The sequence below is a fragment of the Bos javanicus genome, chromosome 14 (genome assembly GCF_032452875.1).
Source record: "Bos javanicus breed banteng chromosome 14, ARS-OSU_banteng_1.0, whole genome shotgun sequence".
Taxonomy (NCBI): domain Eukaryota; kingdom Metazoa; phylum Chordata; class Mammalia; order Artiodactyla; family Bovidae; genus Bos; species Bos javanicus.
Genome location: NC_083881.1, coordinates 77,396,564 through 77,413,005, shown reverse-complemented (window position 1 = coordinate 77,413,005; position 16,442 = coordinate 77,396,564). Strand labels below are relative to the sequence as shown.

Sequence of the window (16,442 nt, the reverse complement as noted above, 5' to 3'; positions counted from 1 at the left end):
CTTCCTGACCCAGGAATCAAACCAATGTTTCCTGCATTGCAGGCAGATTCTTTACCAACTGAACTATCAGGGTTTACCCAAGGGTCATGCCAATTAGGGGCTTCCTTGGTGGCTCAGATGGTAAAGCGTCAGCTTGCAGTTGGGGAGACTGGGTTCCATCCCTGGGTCGGGAAGATCCCCTGGAGAAAGGAAGGCTACCCACTCCAGTATTCTGGCCTGGAGAATTCCATGGACGGAGGAGCCTGGCGGGCTACAGACCATGGGGTCACAAAGAGTCGGACACGACTGAGAAACTTCACTGCTACTGCTGCTGCTAAGTCGCCTCAGTCGTGTCCAACTCTGTGCGACCCCATAGACAGCAGCTCACCAGGCTCCCCCATCCCTGGGATTCTCAAGGCAAGAACACTGGAGTGGCTTGCCATTTCCTTCTCCAATGGATGAAAGTGAAAGTGAAGTCGCTCAGTCGTGTCCCACTCTTCGCGACCCCATGAACTGCAGCCTAGCAGGCTCCTCCGTCCATGGGCAAAAGTACTGGAGTGGGGTGCCATCGCCTTGGGGTTCATGCCAATTACGAAGCTCTTTGCATAAATCTGTTCATAAACTACACTGCATTTGAACATTAAGTGAAACTGCATTAAACAGCCCGGGGGGTTCCCCGGTCCCCGACGGCCCTGGGGCAGCCCTTCCCTTCCAGCAGGACCCCTGCTCAGAAGCAGCCCACCGGGCAGCCTTCCCCTCCTCCCTCTCCGTCTCTCCGTCTGCTGCCCCCGCCTCCCCGCCGAGCACAGTCTCTCCCCTTGGATCAAACCGACCGGACGGGCCCCGCGCCCCGCGCCCGGCCGCGGCTCCAGGGCGCCCCCAGCTGAACCCCGACACGGCCCCGGGGCGGGCGGAGCAGGGCCGGGCGGAGGAGGGCGGGCGGGGCCGCGGGGCCTGGAGCCGGGCCGCCCTCCGCTGGCTCCGCCGCAAGGGGCCATGTCGGGGTTCAGCTGGGGCTACGGCGAGCGCGACGGTGAGCCCGGAGGGGGTGGACGGGGTTCCGCGCGCCGGGGGGCTTCTGGGGTCCTTCTTGGAGACAGCGGCGCTCCGCGGAGCCGAGCGCGGGGCCGCGGGGGGCTGAGCGCGGTGCAGACGCGGACAGCGCCGGGGACCGCGGGGGGCTGAGCGCCGTGCAGACGCGGACAGCGCGCGGGGGCGGGGGGGAGGGTGGGGGCGGGCGCTGCGGGAGTCTGGACGCCGTGCAGACGCGGACAGCGCCGGGGGTGACCCCGGTCCACACACCCCGGCCCCCCACTTTCAGACGCGTCCGCTCCCTGGCGTTCGACCAGCCGAGAGCTGCCCCCAGCAGTAACCAGCGACCCGTCAAAGGCTCGCAGTTCACAACAGATCTGACGGCAGACTTCTATGAGCTGAGGACAAGCTTGCTTTTTTGCTCCTTTAAACTCGTTATTCATTTAGGGGAGGCAAATCATGGCCAAGATGTGACAATATACTTAAGAAATTTTAATGACTTGAATCGCAGCACTGAGATTTAAGTCGTCTTCCTGGCCCCAACGCCCCGCAGGTTTCTTAATAGCTGTTACTATTAACTGTTTCCCCGGCAGCCTGCAGGTAGTTGTCTGGAACTGCTGATTTTAGCAAGATTTTAGGTTCTTTTTGAGAAGTGAAGTTATATTTTAAACTACTTTTCCACGCTTTTTCTTTCTCCTTCCACTCATTCTTGCAGAGACTGGCGGTTAGCAACGGATCATTGATATTTTAAAGCGTTGGTCAAAACATGTTTATTGGTGGGAGCAACAGTTAATAATATGTATACTTTTCTTCTTGTATATTCTAAGTTATCAAAAGTAAACTATTTTTTCTTATTTTTATATTAAACTGATTATTTCAAATGGCCATTATGTGCAAAGTGACACCAAGAAAGTCTTACTCTCAATATTAGATCTGTGAATAATAATAGTAATAATACTTTCCTTGGATCAACATGCATATTATTGAGCAGTAGTATACACTTAGTTTTATAGAAAGCTTACTTTCACAAAGAAACAGAAGAGTTTCATTTCTAATTGTAGCATTTTTGAGACTATGATAAACTTGCCAGTTGAAAAATGGCAGCAAGTGAGAGTTTTAATAATGAAAAATATATTTAGGTGGATTTCTCTTTGAGTGAGACTACAATTATAGTCTTACATTTTGCTAATCTTCAATTTATGTTTGGGAAAATTGAAATTTCTTTTAATTTCCCTCTGCTGGAATAATTTTTTCTTGTTATTTAATAGTTGGGTGGCTGCATGCTCAGTCCTGTCCAACTCTTTGCAACTCCAGGGACTGTAGCCCACCAGGCTCCTCTGTCCATGGGATTTTCCAGGCAACAATACTGGAGTGGGTTGCCATTTCCTACTTCAGGGGATCTTCCCTGTTTAATAGTTTCTAGGTGTTAACAATGCCCTCACTATGATTAGGAAGGGAAGGGTATTTTCAATCAATGAATATTGATTACTCTTTAATAGGTTAGAAAATATTGGTTCCAGTGAAGTGCATCTGAAGTTTTAAAAATCCATCTTAGAAATGTGTGAGGGAGATTAAGAGGTACAGAGTTCCAGTTACAAAATAAATGACTCATGAGGATGAGATGTACAGAGTGGGGAATGTGGTGAAACATCATGTCATGTTTTTGTGTGCTGAGAGATGGTAATTAGACTTATGGTGGTCATTTTGAAGTGTATAAAAATATCAAATCGCTATGTTGTGTACTAGGTACTAACATCGTGTTGTAGATAAATTATGCTTCAGAAACAAACAGGCGTATAGAGAAAGAGGCCAGATTTATGGTTGTTACCAGAGTGAGTGGGAGGGGGGAACTGGATGAAGGTGATCACTCCAGTTATAAAATAACTGAGTACTAAGGATTTAATGGACAACATGATACATATAGTTAACATTGCTGTATGTTATGTATAAAAGTTAAGAGAGTGAGTCTTAGTTCTCATCACAATGAAGACATATTTTGTCTGCTCTTTAATTCTGTATCCATATGAGGTGATTGATGTTCACTAAACTCGTGGTAATCATATCATGGGTTATGTATTGTAAGTCAAATTGTTATGCTGTACACCTTAAACTTACATAGTGCTGTATGTCAATAGCATCTCAATAAAACTGGAGGAAAAAATTAAAAATTGAAAGCATAAAAGAAAGATCCTTTGTAGAAAAGCCATTAACAAGGAATTATTTTATATTTCTGCTAAGAATTGTAGGGCTGTTCTCTGCTTTTGACTTCCCAGTGGCTTAGACAGTGAAGAATCCACCTGCAATGCAGGAGACCCAGGTTCCATCCCTGGGTCAGTAAGATCCTCTGGAGAAGGAAATGAAACTCCAGGATTCTTGCCTGGGAGATCCCACGGACAAACAAACCTGTTGGGCCACAGTCCCTGGATTTGCAAAGAGCTGGATACTACTAACACTCCCTGATTTTAAATTCAGTAGCTTTCTGAGGACCACGCCTTTAAGTAGATCAACTTTGGCAAAATCCCATTCATATATTGTTTCCTGACTGGGCAAGTTCTGTTGCTTGTTTTCAGTTTAGACTGGCAAAAGCAGTGAATGCAGAGATTAAAGGAAGCAAACTGGAAATAGTAGCATTGATAAATGGAACATCAGAAGGGGAGGCATCAGAAGGTGCCACCACCTTCACAGACGACTGAGAACTTCTTCCAGGAACCTTTGACAATTTTATTAGTTTGGTTTAGGAAACATGACAGTCATGGAAAACTACACATCTCCAAGGGTCTTCAAAAGTTCCTGAATCAATGAAAGAACTACCATGTATCTCTACACCTGTGTTTAGATGAGTTTCAAAGTTGCACGTTATGGAGAATTTATAAAAGAGGAAGGGGCGTTTTTAAGAGGCAGGGAAATGAACATACCATCGTGTTTAATAGATAATATTGACTGATGCAAAATGATATTATTTTTGTTTTATTTTGGTTTGCCTCTGTTTTAAAAAGTAGTTCTGGCTGTAAAGAACTGGAAATAGAAGCATAAAGGGATTAAGAGTAGAAAGAAACTCTTTCCTAATTAGAAAAATAGTTAACAACATACTATGACACACACGTATATTTGAAGTCTGATTCTCAATAGGTTAATGCATACTTGAGGGCAGTGAAATAGAACATTTTTTTTTTTTCACATTGGAAAAGGACTGGCTTGTTTATAAAAAGAGTGCTAGAAAGGTGAATGACAGTACCTAGTAAATAAGGAAATGTAGTACCTTTCCTCAGATAAGGCGATGGCACCCCACTCCAGTACTCTTGCCTGGAAAATCCATGGACGGAGGAGCCTGGTAGGCTGCAGTCCATGGGGTCGCTAAGAGTGGGACACGACTGGGAGACTTCACTTTCACTTTTTACTTTCATGCATTGGAGAAGGAAATGGCGACCCACTCCAGTGTTGTTGCCTGGAGAATCCCAGGGACAGAGGAGCCTGGTGGGCCGCCGTCTATGGGGTCGCACAGAGTCGGACACGATTGAAGTGACTTAGCAGCAGCAGCAGCACCTTCCTGTAATAAGAAGTAACCAAAGAATTTTGGTTTTCAAGTTGCTTCCAAGTCCAAAGCGTATGATTCATAAGAGAACAACGTCTAAGTTATGTGTGTGGTTCTGTATTTGTGTTCTGACTTTTTATACCTGATGCATGTATGAGGTAAAGAATTTATACTATCTCCTTTGCAAAGAAGATGAATAAGAAGGAACATTTGATTTAGACTGAAGCTGTTGATAACTCTGATATATTTGCACTTCTTGAAATTTCATTCTAAATCTTATCTTTAAAAAAATATTTCGTGTTGTCAGTAGCAAATGCTTAATTCATTGTCACGCTGTGTCATTTTAGTAAGTACTTGAGTTTTAGAAAAATCAAGTAAGTTGCTTAGTGAGCAGGGAAAAGCTTAGTCAGCAGCCTTTTCTACTGGCCTGGTAGAGGTTGTGCGAATTGCAGGCAGAGGAGAGAAGGTGAGAAGAACCTCTAACCTGTAAAGTCTGGAGGCTAGCTTGGAGCTTATTTGAAGTTGCATCTTGCTGTTGATTTTGGTTCACCTCAATTTACCAAACATGCTTAATTTGGGAACTTAATGCAATTTTGACTATAAATGCAGAACTGGGATGACAGTTGTTCCTTGGGTGGGAACTCAAATGTAGTATTGGCAAAACAACCGTGGAAGGACCTTCTGGAATATAGAAAGAGAAATAAATTGTTACTTGACTCTATTGCAGAAAACCAACCATATTATATTTCCTGATATGGTGGAGTCATTTTATATGGATTATACTATGTGAAAAATTTATATATTTCCTTAGTTTGTCTGTTGCACATTATTTACAGGAAATTAAATTGAGGCCTTGGTGATACCCAGGGATACAGTGAATGAAGAGAAGTGGGAAGAACATTTGAAAGAACGACACCCTTTCTTCACTAGACCGCTTTCTCCGCGACGTTAGTTCTTTTAGCTCATGAGCCTGGCCTGTGGCATGGTCACAGTTCGTTCCTGGAGCTGAGACTGAGTCTGGCTGTTTTCAGTGATGAACTGTGCTGTTGTTTTTAGTTTGATAGAAGGCATTTGCAAAGTACTTTATGAAACTTACATACTCTTTTGTCAACAAGGGTGAGTTTAACTCTGAAGATGAATTCAGGCAAACCAAGAGGTTTGCATACTTATAATAAAGTATGCAATAAAGTATGCAATAAAGTATGCAAGACCAAATACTTGATCTTGTAAAATGAAGCAAAACAGTTAGATGTTAAAGTCCTGAAGGTAAAGGTCGTTTTTTACTCATCTGTGTGTTTTCGTCAAAGTCAAGTACAGCATGTGGTACTCAACAAGCCTTTGGTTGAACGAAATAACTTACTGCTTCCTTTTTGCTTGGTCCTGTGTATTGAAGGTCCTGTTCATTGGAATGAATTTTTCCCTATTGCTGATGGGGATCAACAATCTCCGATTGAGATTAAAACCAAAGAAGTGAGATATGATTCTTCCCTCCGACCTCTTGGTATCAAGTACGACGCCAGCTCAGCTAAAATCATCAGTAACAGTGGCCACTCCTTCAACGTTGACTTTGACGACACGGATGACAAATCAGGTTGGCGTTACCTTTTCTTTTTTCTTGCTTGGGGGTGAGGAGTTTGAATGATTGGATGGTGCGTTCTTCTTCTCTTTTAAAAAATTTCTTTATTTTTAATTGAAGGATAATTGCTTTACAGGATTGTGTTGGTTTTTGCCAAACATCAGCATGAATCAGTGGATGGCTCATTCTTATCTTCCACATTTGAAACACTTGTGTGTTCCTTGTTAGTGTTCTGCTAGAACTTGTAATAAAGTTGTGTTTGATTAGTTCACAGGATAAGGTCTTATTTATTCACACTGTGAATAAATAATGGGCCAACCGGAAAAAAAAAACAAAAACTAGTATATTTGTTAACTGAATGAAGTAGAAAAGAGCATTTCCTGAAAACGAACATTTAATCCTCCTTCAAGTATACTTCTTGCCCAAAGAATAGATGATACCAAGTTTAAAAATAGATGAAAGAGAAAATTAGAGAGAATCATATTTTGGAATACCTTTAAAGGTTTCTGATAATTTTTTAATTTTATTTTTAGTCTAACGTTAGGATGATGCTGTATTTATTAATGAAAAATACAGTTAGATTATAAAAATCCTTATTTAGAAGTATTCATGCATTCGTTATTTTGGCCTTGCCACTTGACTTGAGGAATCTTAGTTCCCCAACCAGGGATCACACCCAGGCCCTCTTCAGTGGAAGCCTGGAGTCCTAACTACTGGACTACCGGGGAATCCCCCATTTAGTCATTAAGCTTAGATTTAGATAAGTAATAAGGTCTTCATGTGTTTATATAATGTTACGTTGTTAGCAAAAATGAAACGCCCATTCCATTTCTTCCTCATCTTTCTTAACTTCATAAAAGTGATTCATTTTCATCAGAACATTTTAGTAAATGTGTAAGGGAGGGGAGAAGCAATGTCACTTTTTACATTTATTAAATTGTATTTCAAGCCCTCAACTTTATGAACCCATATTAACAGACATGATTGATGTGGTAGGTACACTATAGTAGTCCAAGGTTTCTAAGTACAAAGTTTATACCCCCTATAGTAGTTTGATACTGTTTATGATATCTCAAGCAAAAAACTGAGGCTATCCATTCCAACTTTTAGAGTAAGAACTGATTAGCTTGTACTTCATCATAAAAACCTTAGTTATGAAAAATTCTTCCTCTAATTTGTGCAGTGATGATCTGGGTCTTCTCACTCCCTCTCTTCCCCTCTCTCTTCCTCTCTCATTTTCCCTCTACCTTGGGTTAATCAGTGGAATCAGTTTGTCTGTTTCCACCTTTGACACTGGGTCTGTGATGGGTAGCGCGTGCCTTCACCCATAAGCGAGGGTCTCACTGCTATCTAATGAGATTACCAGGGTTAATTGGAAATCCCCATAAGGGCCTTTGTATTCCTCTGATCCAGAAGCTGCATAAATATAGGTCATGATTCTCATTCTTTTTTTCTCACGATAAATGAGGGGGATGTTTCATGGTGATTTGAGGGGTTAAATTATTTAAAAGGTGGAGACCACCATAGCTAATACAAGCGATAAAAAACACAGATACTTCTGTAGCAGGTCACTTTAATTTGAATAAAGCAGTTTCCATTTTGTAAAGAAGCAGTTCTTCCCCAAGCTAACTCTGAATCCCACCAGTCACAGAACCACAGGCAGAAAGCTTTCTGCACAGTCCTGGCGGGGCTTCTTTGGTTGGGCTGCTGCACAACCAAGGTTAACCTGGGGGAGCTGCCTTTCAGAATTTTAATGGTCCTATAAAAGGGGGACAGGTGGACACGAAACTCACCCAGGAAGGAATTTCAGAGGAAGAACTCCTATCGGCCATAGTAAGGGAAATAGTAATCAGATGAGGAAAGACAAGAGTGCTCTCACCGGAGCGTCTGGTTTTTCTGAAACCAGACAGCATCCCGTCTCTCTGGGAATCTCACCTGGCTGGTTCCTCCAGTCAGGTCCTGGAACATCCCCGACCTCCTTCCTACAGAACTTCCCACACTGCATTGTGACTGCCAGCTGTTTCTTTCCACTCAGCTAAAATGAGCAACAGCTGTGTCTTACTCATCTACCTAGCATGGCACCTAGCACAGAAAGTAACCAATAAATGTATGTTTCAGTTAAATTGAAGTGAAATGAAGTTGCTCAGTCATGTCCGACTCTTTGTGACTCCGTGGACTATAGCCTACCAGGCTCCTCTGTCCATGGGATTTTCCAGGCAAGAGTACCGGAGTGGTTGCCATTTCCTTCTCCAGGGGATCTTCCCAACCCAGGGGATCAAACCCAGGTCTCCCGCATTGTAGGCAGATGCTTAACCATCTGAGCCACCAGGGAAGTTTCAGTTAAAACCATATTTTTGGGGGATGATTTTTTTGGAGGATATGGAAAATACCGTGATACGGCATTATGCTATATGTAGGCGAAGGTGGTGGGCTTAGTTGCTCAGTTGTGTCCGACTCTTTGTGACCCCATGGACTGTGGCCCGCCAGCTCCGCTGTCCGTGGGGATTCTCCAGGCAAGAAAACTGGAGTGGGTTGCCTTTTTCTTCTCCAGGGGAACTTCCCAACCCAGGGGTTGAACCCAGGTCTTCTTCATTGCAGGCGGATTCTTTACTGTCTGAGCTGCCAGAGAAGCCCTATATAGGCAAAATCTCAATAAAATTATAAACCACCAGCAATCAATTAATATTTACCATTTGATACATAAATAGCTTAAACATTGGTGGATTATTCATTGTTCAAACATTGAATTTTTTATAGGCTGTGATACTAATTTTGAAATTTTAAAAAGTGAAATAGCTCTTAGAATATAGTAAATAACAGCCCTGTCATGACAAAGGGGCTCATGTAACTCAGTGAAGCGGTGAGCTGTGCCGTGCAGGGCCACCTGGGACAGATGGCTCGTAGTGAAGAGTTCTGACAAAACGTGGTCCACTGGAGAAGGGAAGGGCAGCTCATTCTGGCATTCTTGCCACGAGAACCTTATGGACAGTCTGAAAAGGCAAAAAGATAGGACACCGAAGATGAGCCGCCCAGGTTGGGAAGTGTTCAGTATGCTACTGGGAAGAGTGGAGGGCAATTACTAACAGCTCCAGAAAGAATGAGGCGGCTGGCCCAAGGGGAAATGATGCTCAGTCATGGATGTGTCTGGGGGTGAAAGTAAAGTCTGATGCTGTAAAGGATAGTACTGCACTGGAACCTGGAATGTTAGATCTGTGAATCAGGGTAAACTGGAAGTGGTCAGGTAGGAGATGGCAAGAGTGAACATAGATATGTTAGGAATCAGTGAACTGAAATGAATGGGAAATGGAAAACTTAATTCAGATGGCCATTATATCTACTACTGAGGGCAAGAATCCCTTAGAAGAAATGGAGTAGCCATCATAGTCAACAGATGAATCTGAAAAGCAGTACTTGGGTGCAGTCTCAAAAACAACAGAATGATCTCGGTTAACTTCCAAGGCAAACCATTCAGAATCACAGTATCCAAGTCTATGCCCCAGTCACTGATGCTGAAGAAACTGAAGTTGACCAGTTTTATGTAGACTTACAAAACCTTCTAGATCTAACACCAAAAAAGATGTCTTCATCATAGGGGACTGGAATGCAAAAGTAGGAAGTCAAGAGATACCCAGCATAACAGGCAAGTTTGGCCTTGAAGCAGAGCAAAGGCTAACAGTTTTGTCAAGAGAACATGCTGGTCATAGCACATGCCAAATGCCCTTTTCCAACAACACATGAGATGACTCTACGCATGGATATCACCAGATGGTCAACACCAAACTTAGGTTGATTATATTCTTTGCAGCCGAAGATGGAGAAGCTCTATACAGTCAGCAAGAAAAAGAGACCTTGAGCTGACAGTGGCTGAGGTCATGAGCTCCTTATTGCCAAATACGACTTAAGTCGAAGAAAGTAAGGAAAACGACTAGGTCATTCAGGTATGACCTATATCAAGTCCCTTATGATTATACAACGGAGGTGATGGATAGATTCAAGGGATTAGATCTGTTAGAGTGCCTGAAGAACTATGGACAGAGGTTTGTAACATTGTACAGGAGGCAGCGACCAAAACCATCCCAAAGGAAGAGAGATACAAGACGGCCAAGAGGTTGTCTGAGGGGGCTTTACAAAAAGCTGAGGATAGAAGAGAAACAAAAAGCAAGGGGGAAAAGAAAAGATCGACCCAACTGAAGGCAGAGCTCCTGAGAATAGAAAGAGAGATATGAAGGCTTTCTTAAATGAACAACGCAAACAAATAGAGGAAAATGATACAATGGGAAAAATTAGTGATCTCTTAAAAATACCTGGAAACATCAAGGGAACATTTTGTGCAAAGATGGGCACGATAAAGAATAGAAATGGTAAACAGAAGAGATTAAAAAGAGGTGGCAAGAATACACAGAAGAACTATACAAAAAAGTCTTAATGACCCGGATAACCATGATGGTGTGGTCACTCACCTAGAGCAGGACATCCTGAAGTGTGAAGTCAAGTGGGCCTTAGGAAGCATTGCTATGAACAAAGCTAGTGGAGGTGATGGAATTCCAACTGAGCTATTTCAAATCCTAAAGATGATGCTGTGAAAGTGCTGCACTCAATATGTCAGCAAATTTGGAAAACTCAGCAGTGGCCACAGGACTGGAAAAGGTCAGTTTTCATTCCAGTCCGAAAGAAAGGCAATGCCAAAGAATGTTCAAACTACCATACAGTTGCACTTACTTCACATATTAGCAAAGTTATGCTCAAAATCTTTCAAGTTAGGCTTCAGCAGTATGTGAACTGTGAACTTCCAGATGTACAAAAGGATTTAGAAAAGGCAGAGGAACCAGAGATCAAATTGTCAGCATTCATTGGACCATCGAAAAAGCAAGGGAGTTCCAGAAAAACAGCTACTTCTGCTTCATTAACTATGCTAAAGACTTTGACTGTGTGGATCACAACAAACTGTGGAAAATTCTTAAAGAGATGGGAACACCAGACCATCTTGCTTATCTCCTCAGAAACCTGTGTGCAGGTCAAGAAGCAGCGGTTAGAACCAGACATGGAACAACAGACTGGTTCCAAACTGGGAAAGGAGTACGTCAAGGCTGTATATTGTTGCTCTGCTTATTTAACTTATATGCAAAGTGACTCAGTGCTGTGCTAAGTCGCTTCAGTCATGTCCAACTCTTTGCTACAGTATGGACTGTAGCCTGTGAAGCTCTTCTGCCCATGGACAGAGGGTTGCCATGCCCTCCTCCTGGGGATTTTCCTGAACCAGGGATCGAACCCACATCTCCTGTGCTGGCAGGTGGGTTCTTTACCACTAGCACCACCTGGGAAGCCCTATAGGTAAAGCACATCCTGCAAAACGCTGGGCTGGATGAATCACAGCTGGTATTACGATTGATGACTGACGTGAGAAATATCAACAACCTCAGAAACTCAGATGACACCACTCTAGTAGCAGAAAGGGAAGAGGAACTAAAGAGCCTCTTGATGAAGGTGAAAGAGGAAAGTGAAAAAGGAGACTTGAAACTCAAAAAACTAAGATCATGGCATCCAGTCCCATCACCTCATGGAAAATAGAAGGGGGAAAAGTGGAAGCAGTGACAGATTTTGTTTTCTTGGACTCCAAAATCACTGCAGTCAGTGACTGCAACCATGAAATTAAGAGACAGTCGTTCCTTGGGAGGAAAGCTATGACCAACCTAGACAGTATATTAAAAAGCAGAGACATTACTTCCTGACATAAGTCCATCTAGGCAAAGCTATGGTTTTCCAGTGGTCATGTATGGATGTGAGAGTTGGACTATAAAGAAAGCTGAGTGCCGAAGAGTTGATGTTTTTGAACTGTGGTGTTGGAGAAGACTCTTGAGAGTCCCTTGGACTGCAAGGAGATCCAACCAGTCCATCCTAAAGGAGGTCAGTCCTGAATACTCATTGGAGGGACTGATGCTGAAGCTGAAGCTCCAGTACTTTGGCCACCTGATGCGAAGAACTGACTCATTGGAAAAGACCCTGATGCTGGGAAAGATTGAAGGCAGGAGGAGAAAGGGATGACAGAGGATGAGATGGTTGGATGGCATCACCAACTCAATGGACATGAGTTTGAGTATGCTCCAGGAGTTGGTGATGGACAGGGAGGCCTGGTGTGCTGTGATTCATGGGGTTGCAAAGAGTCGGACACGACTGAGCGACTGAACAACAAAGGAACACCAGTCACTTGGTGGATTCAGTGGTTGTAGTTTGATTTTTCAACTCTAAAAATTGTCAGTGTCTCAGTTATAATCCTGTTATCTAGTTCTAGGTAACTGCCCAAAGTCAACCAAGTGTACAGGATCTCAAATTACACATTAAAAAGGAAGAAGAAGCAGGAGCAGTTATGGGGCGTGTGAGCACACCTTAGTCATGCTCTCCCACCCCTTCCCAGCCAAGATACAGAGATGGTGCTGCTCATGTGTTCCTACCCCAAACACAGTTGCTGGCCCACTGTAAGCTCTTAAGGGTTGCTGTATGAATGAGTGAGCGGAGAGTAAGTTGACGTGCATGTGCTCAGAGCAGAGGAAGCCAGACTTGTGAAGACTTCCTGGATCCAGAAAGAATTCAAGCCCCAGCAGCTGGGACCATTCCTGTCTCCTCTCTCTCTCTCTCTCTCTTGCTATAATCCTGGTGGATTTGTGCTCTCTGTTTCCTCTTTTCCTAGATTCCAACCAAAACATAAGCGTGCTGTTCATTTACTTTTACTTCAGGGGGCTGTTCGCCCCACCACGACCAGGCCACGACGTTCATTAGATTGTCCGGGTCCTAAGACTTTGCTCTTTAGCGGTGCCCCGGCTGATTCAGTAGCGTCCTTACGGACTGAAGGTTGTGAAGGAGTGCTTCTCTTTCTTACTTTATAAGGTTCACTGACCCGGGCACTGTCATCCACACTGGTTATCCAGGAGAAGGAGGTCAGTGCTGCCCTCAGGGGAGTTGTATTCTAGCGAGATAGACGGTAAATGCGTTAACAGATAAGTGTTTTGATTAAAAATTTTTTTTTTTAATTTTGTTTTGCCAGCCTTGCTTGTCATTTTGGGCAACTGACTACTGTGTGCTAACAATTTAAAAAAGTTAAGTTCAACTGAATAATGTGTACGTTTCTTGTTGGTCTTTGCAGCATATAGCAAATGACTGATTTCTATCTACTAAGTTATTACAATTTCCCAAACTTTAAAATTAACCCGGCTTTCTTAATCAGTATAGACCTCTTATATGAGTTTTACTTGAAATAGTTTTTTAAAATCTTATTGGAGGCATATATACATGTATAAGTCTTCCCTGGTAGCACAGATGGTAAAGAATCTGTAATGTGGGAGACCTGGGTTTGATCCCTGGGTCTGGAAGATCCCCTGGAGATCATATATATATGATTTGGGTGAAATAATTGCTAATTTTAAAATTTAAGATGGCAACAATACTATATTTATTCATCTAGGTTGAAAAGTAAGATGAATAATTTGACTTCTGCAAACACTAAATCAGCCTCATTAAAAATAATTTTTGTCACCATTATTTATCTTATAGCATTGTTTAGCTGTTTTCTTATAAACCATCTCAACACTTGTGATGAGCCTTGGTATTTGGACTCATTTTTTCCCACTCTGTGTTTCTTCGGTAGAGCACTGCTCCTCGAGCATGGTCTTCGTGATTAGACATTTGCTGACCATAGTCCCAGGTTGGACAATTTAATCGAAACAAAGTCCAGATACATATAGAGTAAGGCGGTCTCCATTGCGTAACTAAGCAGAGTTGTGCTAATCTGGCTTTTAGACCCTGGATTCAGAGCAAGCTTTCAAGAGATCACCCAGTGTTCTTGGACATTCCCTGATAGCGTGTGTGTGATTTTTATATCACTGTCGTTTCCTGAGCCAGCTTGTTTGCATCTTCTTCCAAAGTTAATTCTGCGTTGATCCCTCAGGCTCTCTCATCCGCTTTTTATATGTGAAGGAAAGACTTCATGGTTCGGCTCAGGTCTTATGCAACAGCAAGGGAAAAAGAGACAATAGGAGTGTTGATTTCTTTTTGTTTGAAATGCCGCTACATCCATGCTGTATGGAGCCACTTAGGGAAATGTGCCTTTTAAACTAATTTATCTGTGAATCATCCTTGAAACTGTTTGTCTACATACAAATAAAATATTTTATTCATTCCTTTGTCAAATATTTACCACTCATCTCCCCTGTGATGGTTACCCCGCTGGGTGATGGTGTGGCAGGGACCCCAGCAGACAGCCTCTGTCCTCCTGTCCAGTGGGAGGTGAAACTACAATTTGCTCTTTGTGTCAGAGTAACAGAAGAGTGAGCTCTAGAGTGTGGTGTAAGTGGTTCTCTCTTCCCTTCTGTTTTTCAGATGGCTCGAAACACAACGATCTTTATCTATCTTAAAGAAATCTGGACATAAATGAATCTAAAGGAAGTCCCAACCATTCAGTCTTACAAAAGATTTTATTACATATGCCCCCAATTCGTTTTTCCTTAGGCAGTTTTGGGGATCGTAGAAGTTAAAGAACATTCAGTCCAATCTCCTAATTAAAAATAGTCAAACAATTACAAACATAGACAAGAGCTGAAGCCCATAGACGCACGCTTAAGTGAGTTTTGAAAGATGGCACAGTTTAGTTGCTGCTGCTGCTGCTAAGTCGCTTTAGTCGTGTCCGACTCTGTGCGACCCCATAGACAGCAGCCCACCAGGCTCCCCCGTCCCTGGGATTCTCCAGGCAAGAACACTGGAGTGGGGTGCCATTTCCTTCTCCAATGCATGAAAGTGAAAAGTGAAAGTGAAGTCTCTCAGTTGTATCCGACTCTTGCGACCCCATGGACTGCAGCCCACCAGGCTCCTCCATCCATGGGATTTTCCAGGCAAGAGTACTGGAGTGGGGTGCCATCGCCGTCTCCGATGTATGTGTTAATATACAGTATTTGTCTTTCTCTTTCTGACTCACTTCACTCTGTATAATTGTTTTGTCTTTTATTTATTGTTGTTTGTAGAAAACTTCATGATGCTGCTTAACATCTTTTGCTGCTTATATGAGGTGGCTCATTCTTGATGAGTTTTGAGATATATATGTATATATATTTCTTCTGAAGAGGAGGGTCATTTAAATTAGCTACCGTTTAAGGCTGCACCTCACGGATCCACACTCAAGCCTATTGGTGTTGATGAAAGATTAGTTGTGCTTTTGATGTAATCAGCCTACCCTGCTTTCTTATCCCCACATATCCTTTGAAGATTTGCCCAATAAAGATTAATTGGGAGGAGACAGTTTAGGACTGTTTTCTACTAAGAAGCTTATACTTAAGATATGATTCTGTTGGCATGGTTTTAGAGATCATATGTGTTGAGGCAAAGGACTAAAATATACTCTGCCAAAGTGACAAAGATGTGATGGATTAATTTAAAAGAGTTAATTTTGTTTTGTATTTCATGTTTCTCCAAGAGGATGGGATTCGAGTATAGAAGATGTGTTTACTCTGCCAATTTCTGTAGTGATCGTAACCACAGTGAAAAAGCAGCCACAGCTAACGTGTCTGGCTTGCTGCCTCTCTGCCAGGCAGTGATAAGTGCTTTGCCTCCAGTTTTTGTTCTGTTTTCACAGCAGCATTAGGAGGAGGTATACTCTTCTTGAAGTTATAGACATAAAAGCTGAGGTTTCAAAACTAGAGGATGTGTGCAAGACGACCCAGTAAATAGAGTGTGAGCCCAGGTCTTCTAACACTGAGGCCTGTTCTCAGACTGGAATGCTGGGCTGGTCTACCGAGTTCAAGGTGGGCCTCTTTACACTTCACATTCTTATTTAAAGAGGCTGACAGCCTCCATTTCACAGAGCAATTCTTTACCTCGATGAAGGTAAAGAATTTTTACCTTTACCAGTTTTTCTACTTTCTAACCAGCATGTCTGTTTCCCAGATATTCTGTCTCCCAGGCATCTGATTTCCCAGATATTCTGTAAAAATCTATTGTGGATTCTCTAACCTTTTAAAACACTTGGTTTTATTCCTTGCATACCTAAAAGTTGTATTCTTGTCAGCAAACTGAATGACACATTTATAAAAAAATCCCTTGGAGGACATGGAGATGTTGAATGATCCAGGACGATGCTGTGGCTTGTGGACATTCACATGTTTTTCTTTCCTGCTAACAATTTGAACTGTATTGATGTGTAGTTCTTCGTGGGGGCCCCCTCACTGGAAGCTACAGGTTACGGCAGTTTCACCTTCACTGGGGGTCCACTGATGATCACGGCTCTGAACACGTGGTGGACGGCGTGAGGTACGCTGCAGAGGTGAGTCAGCAGCCCTGTAT

General features: G+C 42.9%; 1 protein-coding gene across 2 annotated transcripts in view; it reads left to right on the top strand.

The window, feature by feature from the left end:
* Window positions 1-905: 905 nt before the first annotated feature.
* CA13 (carbonic anhydrase 13) overlaps window positions 906-16,442 on the top strand; it is a 39,421-nt gene continuing 23,884 nt past the window's right edge. Inside the window, exons 1-3 of one of the 2 annotated variants that reach the window (XM_061439458.1) lie at window positions 906-1,012; window positions 5,937-6,134; window positions 16,304-16,422. In XM_061439458.1, coding sequence (XP_061295442.1) covers window positions 976-1,012; window positions 5,937-6,134; window positions 16,304-16,422 — 354 coding nt within the window. In that variant the 5' untranslated portion in view covers window positions 906-975. Of the gene's footprint in view, window positions 1,013-5,936; window positions 6,135-16,303; window positions 16,423-16,442 lie in introns of those variants that run through there. The other variant, XM_061439459.1, reaches the window with a different exon arrangement.